Below are 16,407 nucleotides of genomic sequence, written 5' to 3' on the forward strand. Positions count from 1 at the left end.
CCTTTCAACTCAAGCCATTCATAATTCTTCTTGCTTCTCTTTTAAATTCCCTGCAGCCTGTAACCTCTTCTTAGTGATGAGATGCCCAACTCCAAGCAAAGGGCAACATACTGGCACTATACAAAGAAAAGCTATTTTCTTTGGTCGCCTGCAGTGGGATGTCTCTGCTCTCTTGCCCTGAGTCACACTGGTTTTGTGCAGGTAAAGAAGGATCAGTAGGGAAATTAAAGTTAATTTCACAGATCATATCCATATGCAACTATTCAAGAAACTGGAGATAACCAAAAACGTGAAGTGAGGCTAATAAATATTACTACATGCTTTTTGATACTTTGCTGCATTGCACAAGAGCTAGTTATTCCAAGAATATGACTATTTAAAAATTGTTCAATTATACATGAAATGAATTATCGCCACATTTCCAGACGAGAAAATGTATTAATGTTCAACTGAGCCTGAACCAGTGGTGGAACAGGTGAGAATAAACTGCTGGATACCCTAACTGAAGGTTCAAAATGGCATTTTAATGAATTAAGTACAGATTCATTTGTATATGAAATCACCACAATGGCCTATTTGGGTCCCACTCAAGTTATATTTCAGGAATATCTGGACACTACTGGATTGCTTTTTCATTACCAGTCATGTCTGCACTGGCCCGGGACCAAAGTAGTGTCCTTCCACGATGCAGCTATCTGCTGCTGATAGGAATGGCTATTTAAATGCAATTAGTAATTGCTATTAAATCTGACTATAAACCACAAGCACTTCCCTTCTCATTTCATTTTGCAGTCCATCATTATTTGCTTGTTACAGTATCTGTAAAGCGGTAATTCATCAAGCAGTTCAAAGAACATTAAAAGAGTTAGCTCATGAGGCCTGCTTCTTCCCACTTGAACACTTGTGCAGAATGGAGACATGTCAACTGAGGGCTGTTGTAAAACCGGTGTAACAGGGCATCGGGCTCAGTGAATGCAACACACTCGCTTACATCCACTACACATGCACGCAGACACCTCTGCTCCAATAATTATCACGTTGCCAGTCTGGCAGGACTGAGCTGAAAACCCAAAGCTGGGGAATGGCAGCTCCACTGAAGCTTTCCTTGAGGATTTTGTCTACTATCTCTCATTAACTTGATGATAAAACATGATACTGTAAGACATGTGCAGATAAAGCTCAAATCTGCACTATCAGCTGTACAAACTGTCCTACAATAAAGCGCATTGCTGATGAACACTGCAGCAGCGATTGCTGGAGCATGCAAAAGCCGTTATCCTCATGCTCTTGAGTTGCAGATTAAATTACTCTAATAAAATGTAAGAAGTTTTCCTGCATTCACAGACTGTGCATCCCTGATTCCATCTATTTTATGTAGTTCCCTGGAATAAAGAAGAAAATTGTCTGAAATTCAACCTAGTAAAACTGTTAGCTACAGAAAAAACCCAAAGGTGAAAGTAATTGCCAGATGCTCCAAGTCCTCATTATATCTATGCTGACAGTGTTTCAGTGCTCGCCTCTTGCTGGCAACTGCATTTATCTTCCATGTTGCCAAAGCACACTGGCTAGTGTCAAAGAGCATGCACCGAGGGCCAGCTAGTGTAATATGGCATTGCTCCAGTGGCTTCCCTGTCTCTTAGCCAAGGCTCTGGTCCATACGACCTGGCTGCCAATATCATGGAAAAATTCTTTTGTTCCTGAGCAGGTCATGTTTTGATAGCTAATTAGGAACTATTTCACATTCAACAAAATCTCTATTGACCACTCTCCTACAATTGCATCATTGAGGGGTATTTCTTAGGCTTATTCGTCTTTTTGAATGGGCTCATTTCTTTTTCTCTTTTGCTTCCCAGTTCTTCTCTCTGGATTGTTGTCTGCTCTACATGTTATCTCAGTGTCTCTCAGAGCTCTCCCATTCATTTTGGGCCATTTCCAACTCCTGTGATTCTGTTTCAGCTGTCACTCATGTCCTCATTTTCATTATTTCCCCTTCATCTGCTCTCGCATTTCCACAAGTAAAACAGCAAAACAGTTCTTCATCCAATTCTAATATGTTAAATACTGAATTAACAGAGAAAGATTGGAGATTCCAAAGACAGCACTAGATTTTTTCTGAGGCTTTTTGTTGTCTTTGTACCATGTTCTCACTGAGGAGAAGCAAAAGCAAGGAACAGAAGACTAATAGATGCAGTAGTGGAAAGCAAAAGTGGTTGAAATCTCTCAATTAAAAAAATAAATTATTTTAGGTTTAGGCACTGATGAAGTAACGAATAAACAGATTGCTCATTGGGTGTATAGTTCAATTTAGGCAATAAATTCTTAGGCCTAGTAAGCAGACATGGTTGTGTGAATCCCACAAAACTAAGATTTAGTACAAGCTCATACATAAGGATAAAATCTCCAGTACTAATACTAGTTATTGTACTAGAATTGTATTGTAAACTCGTTTTTAGCTTTCCTTATCTCTTCCTGAACAGTTTTCACTGACATTTCTTCTGAGACAAATAATCTAATTCATGCTATAAATGCAAAGGTGAGACGTATAAACAAAAGATACCTGGGATCCCAGTTCTCTTCACAGACTATTTTTTTACACAGAAGAAACAACTGCAGATAGATACACCCATTTAACCAAGAAAAGAATCTGAATTACTGGATCCATCCAAACCTCATTTTCATTTTTACTCCAATAATTAACTAACAATTTAAAGAAAATATCTGATATACAGCATATTCTTTAGGCTCATCTTTTATACCACAATACTATAATCCAAGACTTTCCCTTTTCTCCTCTTCACTTAAAAGCAATAATAGTCTACCCTTGACCTAAAAAAACAGATTTTGCATCCCATTAGAATCATCTATGTGAGTCCATAACTCTAAAAAAGTGAAAAAATACGGTAACAGAGTCCTAGCAACAGTTAAAATGTAAGCAGCGCTTTTTGCCAAGTCTGAATGCCCTTTACAAAGTCCTGCTTGTTTTTTTTCTAGCTCAGTTTTATAAATGGGAATAAATAAATAAATACAGAAATAAATTATTTTCCAAAGGTCATACAGAAAGAAAGAATGGATTAGCCCATGGTTTAAGCACTGGATTAGATCTTAAAACATGTTGGCTCTGCCACTAAGCCTCTTGTGCAACCTTGCACCAGTCACTTAATATAATTTTATTTTCTACATATAGGATAAAAAAAACCAATACCAGCATGTAAGGTCTGTGAGGAACTGCAACCATATGACAGAGAAGCAGAAGTGCCAAGAATAAATTCATGCTTTTGACTCATGCACATCTATTTTATGGACACGACTCCCTCCTTGGATGAGCATAAGCATGTAGTTGAAAATATAGGATGCCTCCAGAAACACTAGCACATTGGGATAGCACATTAAGAGAGAAGCCTATTAAATAAAACAAGCAACAATTTCTGAAAGAGAAATTCATACAGCCTTGCACTTTTCTAAAGAGTTTTCTTACATTCTCATAGTCATTAAAATGTATAAAAATGATTATTTCCAAAACAGCATTACCATGAATTATCACCACCCCTGTTGCCTAGCAACTGGAGTAGTTTTTGAATAGTGAGCTATATAAACCAGTAACTGGAGTTTGTGCAAATGGGTATTCATTTGAGGGTTTAAAACACATTCATCTTGGAAATCAGAGGCAGATAATGCAGCACTAATGTAAAACTGAAATGCTCTTAAAAAAATAAAATGGCACTAACAATTACTGCAGCTTAGCAAAACTCTCCTCCTGTGGCAGATCTGAGCCCTGTCAAACTTGGTCAGGGCAGGAGTTGCCTCCCTTGCTCTTCATTGGGCTTGCAACTGCCCCTTTCCAAGTTTTATGAAGATATTTGACATTCCTGCGGAGAAAATAATTCTCGCCCAGTATTTTGAGGGATTTGCTTGTAACTCAAGAGCAAAAGAAACTGGTGACATTAAATGGAAATGTATTTAAGGCAAATTAAGAATTCTATTTTTATATGACATACTGAGCTGGAAGAACTCAATGGTTCATACCATGACAGAATAATGTGCTTACTAAGGTTTAAAATAGGTCTGGACATTAATAGTGACAAAGAGGTAACCTACTGAGATATTAGAGAGAGATTATAAGTACATATATGAAAGATACAAACTCCCAGAAATCATGGCCTGGTCACTCATTAGCTGCATGTTGTTGCCCATTATAGGGATTCTTGCCCATACTTCAGACCCATGTGGAATTTAACTTGAATGCAGGACAAGATCCCAAACCATGTCAGCCTGTATTGTTTGATGTCTGAGAATTTCTACATTACTTTCTTACAACTTTAGTAGACAAGTTCCTGCTAAAGCTAGTGTCAATTTGTGTTACTGTTCCCAAAATGGTGTGTGTGTGTGTTCCCAAGGGAGAAAGATTCCAACTTAATGGCTTCCAAGGCTTAGCCTTATGGGTAAGAAAAAAAAATGCAAAATGTGCTGAACACCAGCATGTGTTTTTCATAGAGACTGCAGGCAGAGAGGCAAATTCATCCCTGACATAAACACACAGCCCACTGAAGGCAATGCAGTAGCATCTGCTTATACCAGCTATGAATCTGAACAAGCTTTTCCCTACAACTACTACCTGTGGAGATAAAGCTGGATACAGCACTGAAGGGACTTTAAGAGCCTGCAGCCTCTCAGACTTCAGAGAATGAAATTTCTGCAGTAAGAGAAAACCTGATGTCTATGAAATTGTGAGTTTCCGGGCTCCCAGGAAGCAATGCAGTGCCTACTGACAGGCTGCCATAAAATACTTAGCGGCTGTTTAATAGCTCAGATAAAGAAAAGATGCTCCATTTTGTCTGCTGCTCTATGGAAATTTGCTGAGACCACACACGCAATGCACAGTGCTGTCACATAAGAAAACACTTCTGTTGTTTTCCTTTCGTCCCACTCAAAAAAGGCAGTTAACGAAATTTTAATTTTATCCTTAACAGTGAAAGAGAACACCCCTAAAAAGAAAGGGAAATGATCTCAGCTAAATAGGCTAGCTGTTGCTCTAAGCAAGAGTGCTACCAAACACATATCACATCAGAGTACGGGATGCTCAGCCTCTTCTACAATGCCACAGACGCACCCCCTCCTTCCTCTCTTCTCCACCGAGGAGCAGCACACACCTGTACTGCTGGATCACCGAGCAAATAGTGTTAGCGCTCACCCAGCCACCAAGACTCTTATTCCCATTGCTTATGAATAGATCACATTTTGGGAAAAAATACTTTCTGCACTCTTCTCAAACAAAATTTGCTCCAAAATAGGCCAATATGTTTTTCAAATTACATTTTAAAAGTCCTCCTTAGAAACAGAGACATTGCCTCTGATTCACAGATGACAAACCACTTCTCTATATTTATACTTATACTCTATACTATCTGCTCTTATAGGAGCGGGCCAAAGAGGATATGCTGGCCCGAAGAGAGCTTTTATCTTCTTTCAGCAGTACAGAAACACTGACGAGCAAGTGTGCTGGCACCTCAGGCTGTGTAAGCTCAGAAGTGCAACAGCTGGGAATCACAGCAGAAAGAGATGGGTATTGCAGCAAGTAGAAGACATGTTTCGTAATGCTTTTCTCCCAGTCAGGCATTGCCAGGAAAGACAGCTGTTGTACTTGGTAATTGTTCCTTTTATGTTTAGTTCTAGCCTAGGGAGCATCATTCTTTTCTATTCCTACAGTTGGCCTTCCCTTCAATCCATAAAATCCAACAGGAAGGAAGACAGGTTTTTGATAAGCATAGTTTGAGCTACACTTTGTGAAGTGCAGGGTTCAAGCTATTTTCACACTATGACTAGGTGCATGATCCGCAAAACATTTAATGAACGTTTATACGTAAAAATTTGGTTGGCCCTTAACTGAATTCCAGTCTGACTGAGCTCCAGGAACAGGAATGTTTCCAGAGAGCATGTTTGAAGCCCAGACTGCCAAATAATTTTGGAAAATAAATGTTAGAAGAAAAATAAAATCGTAACCAAACTCAATTCATGTTTATTTTCCAAAATGAAGACAAAACCAAAGAAGTAAAACCTGTCAATACCTTGCAATCTTGAATGAACATGAGAAAATAATCGTGTTTGCAGTCTTTAAAATAATAAAAAGGGTAAAATGTATGGGCTGAAATATGCTCTGTGAATGACTCGGTTTGTTTTTCATGTCATCCTGTTGTTCCTAACTCCAGATCTCATATACATGTCCTTCATGAATGGTAACATTCATTAGCAGTTCGATTACAAGATGCTAGTGTAAGCCTGTGATGCTAGTTGCTGCTCCCTAGGCTTTAGGCTAGAGAAAAGCAATACTGTCCACAGACTCAGAAATTTCTCAACTGAAAGGCTGTATGACTGTCTGCGTTGGGTAATGAATCCAAACTTGCTTTCAGACCTGCACAGATGACAAATGGGGTGAGACAACGATGAAGAGAAATGAGTAACATGAGAAACATACCCACTAGGTGAGCAATTCCTCTGATTTCCTAGAAGCTACCTGCAGTAGCAAAGGCCACTTGTCTAGTGTGACTAGAAGGGCCTACTTCTTTTTTGCAAGTGAAAGGCTGACATGGAGATTCAAATCACACAAAAATAAAATGCAGAGTAACCTTGGATCACAGAAAGAATCCCATGACAAACAGGCATGCTCATTGTGACATATATTTTCAAGAAACTAAATTCCACACAACGGACAGCAAAATAATTTTCTCCATAGTGCTCCATTATGGCAACAACATTTGTCTCTGTGAAGCAAATCTGAAACTGGCTGTCAGATATTCTGAAACGTTAAAGAAATCCTTGAACAGTCCTGGAAAACAAAATCGGAATGTGCTGAACTTCAAGCCTTAAGATTTTTAAAACACCTGGGTCCTATTTCAGCAGGCTTCTTCCTTTGAAACCTGAATGTCAAATACAGTGTAGCTACCAGACGCAAGGTTAGATCAGGTGTCACTGAACCTCAGGCAGGTTTTGCCGTACCTCAAGAGGGCTGCACTGACCCCAGCAGACTGTCTCCCTGCTTACCCAAGTCTGCCTCAGGCCCAGACAAGCACGCTGCTTGCAAGCATCCTCGCATTAGGTGCAACGCCGAATACCACTTACTTGTACGGGATGTGTTTGCTTCCATTGACAAGGGCGAGGATGACATTGCCCAGTGCTGACAATGAGAGACAGAGGCCAGAGCTTCCCTCCCGGTTTTTGCTGAGCACTTTCACACAGCTGCCCAGGTCAATAAGGTGCAAGCGGCTGCGACCTCCGGACACTGCCATAAACAAAGAAAGCAAACAGTCAGCATGTGCCTCCAAAAGCAGCTTCCCAGGAAAGCAAAAGACTCACCAAGAGGAAACAATCCAGAAACCTTTTCTAATTCATGTTAGCAGCAACAAACTGTAGGCGTCCTGTTAACTCACTGTGAGCCTTCATAGCAACTCCGGACTTGCTTAAAATTTGCCGAGGCTTTCAGTACTCACCTGCTCCTGCAGGCTTAACTCTGTGGGAGTCACCACTGTGCTTTTTTATTATTTTTTTTTTTAATATAGCTCTATTAGCCTCTACCTGAGTTGTCTCTGTTTCTGTCTCTGTCATTACAGATCCTCTGTCCAGAAAACTACAGGCTGGGAATTGCTGCTTGGTGAGCAGTGACCCTGTGGTAGCTTCTCTTATCTTTCCCATCTTGAATACTGGATCTTCAGAAGAACCTCTGGTGTCTGTGGGACATTCACCTTTGCTTTAAGTCTATATACTTTTACATTATCATTTGGGCTAAGAAAAGGTTTGCCATGCCATGGGTAATGGATTGTGTACAAGCTTCTCTGTTCTGAATATAGTTTCTGTAAAACTGGCAGTGGATCCCTTTTTTTCTTGTTTATTCCGTAACAACACACTGCATTTAAAGTGAAAAGACGCTACCACTGAAACACCAAGATTAACAGATATTTGCTCTCTTTAAAAACCTATGATTCCTTATGAACTCAGGATGAGGACTATGTAGACTTTACAGAAGTGCTTCTAATGCTCTATTATCTCAAGACAATTTCCTAGCTGTTTTTTTTTTTGCATCTGATCTTTGACCACTCCTCCCTATTCTCAAGAGCTAGTTTAGAAGCAATCTGTAGGAAAAGGCAGTTTTGTTTCTACGATCTTAAGTCAAAAGTTAAGAGCACTATTTGAGGACACAAACATAACAAACAGGAGTGGAAATATATTCACATCTGAGTTTACCTCTATGCAAATAAATTCACAGCCATTTTGACAAGCACTTCAACTTATCCATCTGGTAAAAAAAGTATTAGCGGTGGGGGGAGACCAGTTCACAAGCAAAGATGGCAATGGGAGCAACTACATGATGGGGACCTTAGAAAAGAAGTTTCCAGATACATTTCATTGCTTTGGAAATGTCTTATCAACCACAAGCATGTTTTTTCAATGACCCTGCATTCAGTAGCTGTGGTATAGCCATAGGAGGTAGAAGGAAATAAGTTCACACAGATATGTAAAGAAGACATTTGTAAAACTTCTATATATTGACAAAAAGGTGATACACGATCATATAATTTTGCAGATTTGCTCATAGAAAGAAAGTCTACTATGAAAAATGTATATAAATATAGAAAACATACAGCTACTAAATGTATATAACTATTAGCTGTAACTTAAAACATGTTAACCTACACTGAAAAAATGAGAGAGATATTTCATTTTGCAAGCACTGCAAAACACAGGGCTCACTGCTTATTGCTACTACCTGGTGTCTTGCGTGACAGAAAACTTTCTATAAAAATATAAAGCCTTTCTGTAGAATATGTTGTATATAATTCTATCATTCTGTTTCAGGTGTAGGTGATAGCTAATTAAAATGAACAATGATAAAACTATGAGTAGATTTTTATGATAATATAAAAAAGAAACATGAATAAAGAGAAAGAATAAGAGAAGAAATGAAAGAAAACCAAAGCAGAGAGAAAAAAGAAAGAAGGAAGAAAGAAGAAAAAAGAGAGAAGAATTTTTCTGTGAAAGTGATTTATGCTATGGGATTTGAGAATAATATTCCAAAAATGTAGCCAGCATCTCTGTCAATTGTTAAAACACATGTGCTGGTTTTGGCTGGGATAGAGTTAATTTTCTTCACAGTAGCTAGTATGGGGCTATGTTTTGGATTTGTGCTGAAAATACCATTGATAATACAGGGATGTTTTCATTACTGCTGAGCAGTGCTTACACAGAGTCAAGGCCTTTTCTGCTTCTCACACCATCCCACCAGTGAGTAGCCTGGAGGTGCACAAGAAGCTGGGAGGGGACACAGCCGGGACAGTTGACCCCAGCTGAACACAGGGCTGTTCCATACCATATGACGTCATGCTCAGCATATAAAGCTGGGGGAAGAAGAAGGAAGGGAGTTATAACTTTTGGAGTGATGGCATTTGTCTTCCCAAGTAACCGTTACATGTGATGGAGCCCTGCTTTCCTGGAGATGGCTGAACGCCTGCCCGCCGATGGCAAGTAGTGAATGAATTCCTTCTTCTGCTTTGCTTGTGTGCGCGGCTTTTGCTTTACCTATTAAGCTGTCTTTAGCTCAACCCACAAGTTTTCTCATTTTTACACTCCCGATTCTCTCCCCCATCCCACCAGGGGACAGCGAGCGAGCAGCTGTGTGGTGCTTAGTTGCCGGCTGGGGTTAAACCATGACAATACAGTAACTTCTGCTTCTTTTAAGCCCTGTTAGTGCTTCAGCTACATCAGGTATTAGGCAACACAGGACTTCCATGTATTAAATTATACTGTAATATTGGTTAAGTCATGCTGAATATCATGAAACAGAAGTGAAGAATAAATTTCTGATTAAAACTAATGTTGGTGGCTAGACATTCAAAACACTGTAACAGTCCCCAAACTATATGACAACCCATTAAACAAGTCCATGGAAGTTTCACCACTGTGCTCTCAGTGGTGGGAAGTGGTGGGATACTTCTTGTGGGGAAGTATCCACATGCACTACGGGTTCCTGCACTCACTGCAGAAAGTCAGGCTTCCCTGGGGAACTGTCTGGGCAGCTGCACCTTCACCTCCTCCGAACTGCTCATGGAGGACCTTTGCCTCCCCTCTAAGAGTCCTTAAAACTCTTAGACTGGAGTCCCTGAGTCCTGTAAGACTGCTACCCTCAGAAGGCTGAAATTACCTTTTTGAGTATCTCCCAATGATTTACTTAGAAAAACAAAGTGTTTAGTTGCTACTGAAAATGACTGCAGGTGACTTCAATGAATTATATATAATAAATATTTCTGTTGCTACGATTACCAGACACTGGGGAAACAAAAGAAAATGAAAAGAATCCCTACCATTCAAAATCTTAGTCGTATTGTTTCCACACATATTCCTATTACACAGGCTGAGGAAACCCAGAATAAGAGAAATTATTGGATCTTTCCTTCTTTAATTTACAAGGCCAAGTAAGACATTTTTAGGATGGCAGATGCACTTGCTTGATCTGAAAATGAAGTTATTTGTTAGGCAAGTTCTCCACTAATGTGCCTGGCAGCTATAGAGAGAAGAGGAGAAGTGGAACATCCTAACACTTGTTTTTGTCTATCGCCACAGAGACTTTGCAGAGCTGACAGCTGAAAAATGACTGTGCCAGTTCTGCCACAATACCATTTATTTCAATAGTGCTAAGCCTGCTTCATGACATTCCTGGTAATGAATCTAACAAGGAGATAAGTACAGTACCAATGCGTTATTCTAATGGCCATTTTTTACCAAAATCATGCATTAGCCAGCCCTTTAATCTCTTATCTTTTAGAAGCCAGGTTTGTTTGGGTTTTTTGGTGGTTTGTTTTTTTTTCTCCTATTCCTTTTTTAATCCTGTTACTGGAATCTATATATCTCTACTATCTTCACGTTGTTTTCTGAAAAGTCCTTCATTACAGCAGGAGACAGTGATAATCACTAGGCGCCCTTTCTGAGCAGCTGGAATTCCCCCTCATTCAATTATCAGTGAGATCTGACCCTGCCTGGCTTGTGAGGCCACTCAGATATGGAAACTTGAAGACAGGAGGTGGTATGGCCACAAGACAAAGATATAACTACAGGCAGTGGGCAAAGCATGCCCTATTATAACCCAACAGGGTCATGTCTTCTTTTTTTAAAATGAGTCATTATAGCCACAGGGAAATGTTTTTATCCCTTTTATTAATTGCATTTGAAAATAGTAGAAAAGGACTGTGTGTACATGTACCTGCGTGCAGTGAAAAGCATGGAGCATTAACTAATTTTAATAATAATTCCCTCAAAATCAGCCATCTTTATTCCTATGAACCAGTCTGTTTGAGCGTTCAGTCTTCCTTTCCACCGCAGGGTGGTTAATTAATAAACCTTTAGTTAATTGAGATTTCTGCATGCCAATTCCACAGGGGTTATTACTTAAACACACGCAAACTGCTTTTCCATTTAGAGCAACTTTCTGGTTTTCTCTCTTACATTATAAGCACAGTCAGTGTAAATTTGCTGCATTCAAACATTAGACATTAATACTGCAGTGGTGTTCACACACTACACATCATAGCTTGCAATCTATTCCTTATTACAAATAACCTATGCAGAGCCAGGAGCTGAAACATATGCTATTTCTGCAGAATTGCTTAAGCCCAGAAATTTAAAGCAGAGGTCTCTGGTGTCTTTCAAACAAACATTTTCCCCTGTAAAAAATTATTATTTAAAAAAAAAGAATTTTAATATGAAAGTTTTCTTTTTCGGTGGGGGTGCTTCTTATATTATATAAATCTTTTATCTCTGGAACTTATTAAAAAAACCCCTTCTGTATATGTCCAGTTATAAACAATTTGGGAGACTTGAAACAGAAGATAAATATAATAAAAAAGTATAAATGGTGCAAGTCAAATGAAACCTTTGAAAATTACAACAACATATAAGTAGACATAGAAGCATCTTTTCCTCATTTACAAGTGGGAGATGGAAGTAACGATACAAGCCAGTGAAAGCATCTACGGCAAAGAAAGGGAGCAAGCCAATCTGAAAAGCCCAGAGCCTTTACAAAGAACCACAAGAACCCTTTGTGCACATGTAGGAACAATTTACGCATTGCCAACATCAGCTTCCACACACACTGCCCTATTTAGGTGCCAAAGAGGAACAGCTAATGTAAGGGTGGCAAGGAATTCCTGTCGCCACTGTATTTTAATCTATGACTTCAACACTATCAGCAAAGATAATACTAAAAGCCAGTTTGAAAAGCACTTTTTTTTTTTTTAAGATACAGAGGCCCACATAGTGCTGAGGACTAACTGTTAGTATCTCCACAACGGCAACAAAATTGACAAGTGATGGTAATAATCCCCAGTGGCCTTGAACGGCCTTTGGAGGGTCTTTACCAGCCAGGTGGATTATCTGCTGGTATGAATGGCCCCACCCCATGCTGAATGGAGAACTCTGCTAATTTTCACCACCAAGGAATATTGTTTAAAGGCCTGTTTAAAGCCAGTTTCGAGGCAGGCTTGGAGGAGACAGAAGGGAGCAAAGGGACAGCTTACTTCCGCCTTTGCCGCTCTTCTCCATGCGGTACTGGTAGATGTGCAGAGTGAAGAGCATGTGGGAGTTGCGGTGATCCTCCTCGTCGCAGTCCCGCTGGCTGCTGCGACGCGAGGCAATGGCGGCATCGAGGAAGAAGGCAGCCTTCTCTGCCGTAGGGGCACGGAGCTCGCTCTGATTCTGAAGCTGCAGGTTAACACAAGGGAGAAATGACCTAGAAACTCCCACAAAAATCAACACTACCAGACAACGTCCCACAGTCAACGCACACTGTGGCTATGCTGCCTTCTGATGGGACCAAAAAGGAGGAGGTGCCCGATGGAATGAGACCCTCCTGACACTGGCAGCAGCAATACCATGCCCTCCAGGAGCCCCACAGGCTTTTGAGGGTTCTCACTTGGGGTACCACTGATGGCAGTTGTTACACATAAACCCCAGCAACTGGAAACCATCGTATAGGCTGGACAGATGCATAAATTTGTTCTTTGACTTTCCCAGAATTTTAAGCTATTTATGCTTATTAATTATTCATTATTTTCATTATTTTTACTGCCTTTTTTTCCCTGCATTGCTGGCTCTGGCAATCATTGTGTCCTTCTGATGATTAAAAGTGAAAAAAACAATTGTGGAAGACATGTCAATCCCAAATTCAACAGTTGGTGGAGACTGGCAGGGGCAGGACGACATATTAGAAGGGAGCAGTCCACAGATAAATCTGGGAAATAACAGGACTGAAGCTTGTGTTCAGCCCCATAGCATGTGGGGAGCAGCACAGCAGAGAAGCCTTTTCCTTACCCCTTCATACCACATGCTTATGCACCTGCTCACAAGCCAGGGCAATCCATTAAATGGAATGAGGCAGGTAATGTACATACATTCACACTTGCTGGACCTCAATCCCAGTCAGCAGCCTGCTCTTATCTCTCCAAAGTGACAGACAGCACAGAAGGGCAGATGTTATTAACCCCCCATAATATTAGGAATGCATGCATGTTTCATGTCACCGAAGATTAGTTTGTCTGTGGAAGGGACGAGTGACTGTGCAATCTGATGGCATTAGTTTTGGCAGTCCGCAGAGCTGGCCCACAGCCCATAGGATAGACTTGTTTTGTCTGGCGTAAAAACAGCAAGGAATTCCCTTTCTCAGGGCTTGTTCCCCTGCTATGTAATGCAGCTAGAAGTTAAGTTCTCCTAAAGAAGACAGTGCTCCTGTCTTCTCTTCATGACCATTAATCAGCCTGAGGAGGGGTAAAGCTGAGGCTCTGCATGGGATGGGGTGACACAGCTGAAGGCTAAGCTTGCTCTAGAAAGCAGGATGGGGGCAGGAAGGAGTTAACAAGGCAAGCAGAAGGCAGGCCAGGCTGTGGGCTGATCTCACTAATGTAAGCAACAAGAAAATGTGCATACTTGGAAAGGCCCAATGACAGCCAGTATGACATATGGTGATTATTCATTTGCTATACACACAGCTGATTTTGCATATCTGGATGGCTGTAATATAATATCCTGCCTTCATATGAGGATTTTGAGAATTCAGGTGTAGGACACATGACTCCAGAATGTCTCTAAGTCTTGTAAACAGACATAAAAAGGCTTTTTTTCTTGCAATTTATTTCAGTATTTTACACCGCTGAGATACACAGATGTCTCATGAAGCTACCTTTTCTCCACTGATCTAAAATAATTCAATTTGTATATGACTGTTCTGTCTGTATCTATATGAAAATAAGCAACAGTAATAGGATATTTATTATTATCATCGCTATTGTGCTGAAATACCTTAGTAAAGAACTAAGCTCTAAGGAAAGGCTAGTTGTTACGCAGTTATGTAACATATGTAGCAAACATATGCTAGTTCAGCTCTTAACGGGCCATCTATCACCCCAGTGGGAACTGTGAAGACTCAAGTCTCCCATCTTATGTTCGCTAGACTGCACCCATTACTGGATACCAGAGGGTGAGATCTCGTGTGATACTGTAAGTATTTCATAAAACACTAAAGCCAGGAGTCAAGTGAGAATGAGAACCCTAACTTATTTAAAATCAAGACACAACTTTGTAGCCCTCCAGTAGAATGGAAAAGAATGGAAAATATGATCTAAGTATGTCCAAAAGGCTTAAACCACAAAGAGATAAAACACAAAATTTATTACTTGCTGTTTAAAATCTCACGATTCATTACTTTTGTGGATGTGAATCCTGATTTCTAGATGCTTGGAGCTGGAAATAGGTCTGTTCCCTCCTCCCTCCATCCCTCATCCTTGGATAGACAGTGCTCTGCAGGGTCTGGATGGAAGCAGCCTTTGCCTTTAAGGTTGGAAGAATGTATTCAAACTACATCATGCTGGTTTGCTCCCTCTTCATCTACTCATACAAAAATCAGATTCACTCCCTCACAGACAGCAAAATGAAAGAATTTGCCTTTTTTCTCCTCAAACCAAGAGGGGAAAAAAAAATAGGGCTGCCAAGACTTTCTAGTGGTTACCCAGGAAATACATGAGCCAGTTACTCATTCCTGCTAAACCTCCAAACCTGAGAAGAGTTCGAGTTATTCTTGGCTTGCCCAGCTCAGGAATTTATTTCTTGGCAGCAATTAATAAGTAGCGATTAATGCTTCCTACAACATTGCTAATGCAAGTGCTATAAATAATGTAGTTTATAAAGAGATAAACAGCCATATTAATGGCCTCCAGCTATTTGTGCAGTAGTGTAAATATTTTAGTTTGTTGTTTTACAAAAGAGAGATCACACTTTCTTTTTATTTTTTTTTTCTAAGAATGAGGTGAATTTTTGTTTGCACTGAATGTTTTCACATTTTATTGCAAACACAAGCCTCTGCTCAACATCAGTTATACCAGAGGTACAAATATTTAGGCCAGGAGAGCAGATGGCCCTGCAGCTGCAGGTCATAAAGTTCTTGCATGTTTTAAAGTAAACACTTTCAAGTCTATAAACTTTATGCTCTGGGTAGTTCTTGAAATTGAACCATCTCAATAGCTCAAAAAAAAAAAGTCACATTGCTTGTTTCAGTGTAAAATGAACCTTGGATTCACCTGCATGCCATAAATGGGGTCTTCACAAAGGTAGACACCTGGGGACTGGCCATCTTGCAGGCTGCCTGTAGCCACTTCTGACAACAGGTCTCTCAGATTTTCTTCTTTTCCCCACACTTCCACTGCAGAAATTCGGACTGAGAAGCGGGCTCCTGTCTTCTCTTTGCGTTCATTAATCAACTTGAAGAGCCAGGAGATGGCACAAGGGATTATGCCGAGGTTTTGCATGGAATCATCCTTCCCGATCATGGTGTATGACTTCCCTGTCAGGAACAGGGGATGGAGAAAATATAACATCATCACTCCCAGGACCTTCATAACCTTCTGCCAAGAGAGATTATCCTGTACAGCCTCATGAAAACAACTTCTTTGCTACAATAAGGACAATCAGCAAGGGAAAAAGATAGGCAGGCAGACAAATAGTACATGGAAACCAGAGAGCATGTAAAACCAAGTGATGAAATCTTGAGCTGCTTTCAAAAATCTTTAGATCATGCATTCCCCTGACATTGCCCATTCCCCAGGCAGGGTGCTGCAGGTCTCTACCACACAACACTGTAGCCTTGAATGTAGGGTGAATAGTGGGGGGAATTGAGCAGAGCAGGAGTGCTGTGGTCTCTAAAAATCTCTGCTTTAGATACTGTGAGTGTGGTATTCTTTGAATACCATTATACTTCAAAGCACTGTATTATGCTTCATATGCTGGGGTTGGGATTGGCATTAACCTGGTCCCAGGATCATAAAGATGTAACTTTATATAGAAAAAAAAAAACAAACCCAAACAGGTACATGTGATCATTTG

General features: G+C 40.2%; 1 protein-coding gene across 1 annotated transcript in view; it reads right to left on the reverse strand.

Moving 5' to 3' along the window:
- The window catches only part of KIF26B (kinesin family member 26B), a 307,647-nt gene that overhangs the window by 50,992 nt on the left and 240,248 nt on the right, over nucleotides 1-16,407 (reverse strand). The window contains exons 8-10 of the mRNA XM_087776470.1: nucleotides 15,606-15,868; nucleotides 12,555-12,738; nucleotides 7,114-7,273 (exon numbers count right to left, since the gene is read on the reverse strand). Coding sequence (XP_087632596.1) covers nucleotides 7,114-7,273; nucleotides 12,555-12,738; nucleotides 15,606-15,868 — 607 coding nt within the window. The remainder of the gene's footprint in view (nucleotides 1-7,113; nucleotides 7,274-12,554; nucleotides 12,739-15,605; nucleotides 15,869-16,407) is intronic.

The sequence above is a fragment of the Nipponia nippon genome, unplaced genomic scaffold (assembly GCF_047370975.1).
Source record: "Nipponia nippon isolate SJK-2023a ecotype South Korea unplaced genomic scaffold, ASM4737097v1 scaffold_4, whole genome shotgun sequence".
Classification (NCBI taxonomy): Eukaryota; Metazoa; Chordata; class Aves; order Pelecaniformes; family Threskiornithidae; genus Nipponia; species Nipponia nippon.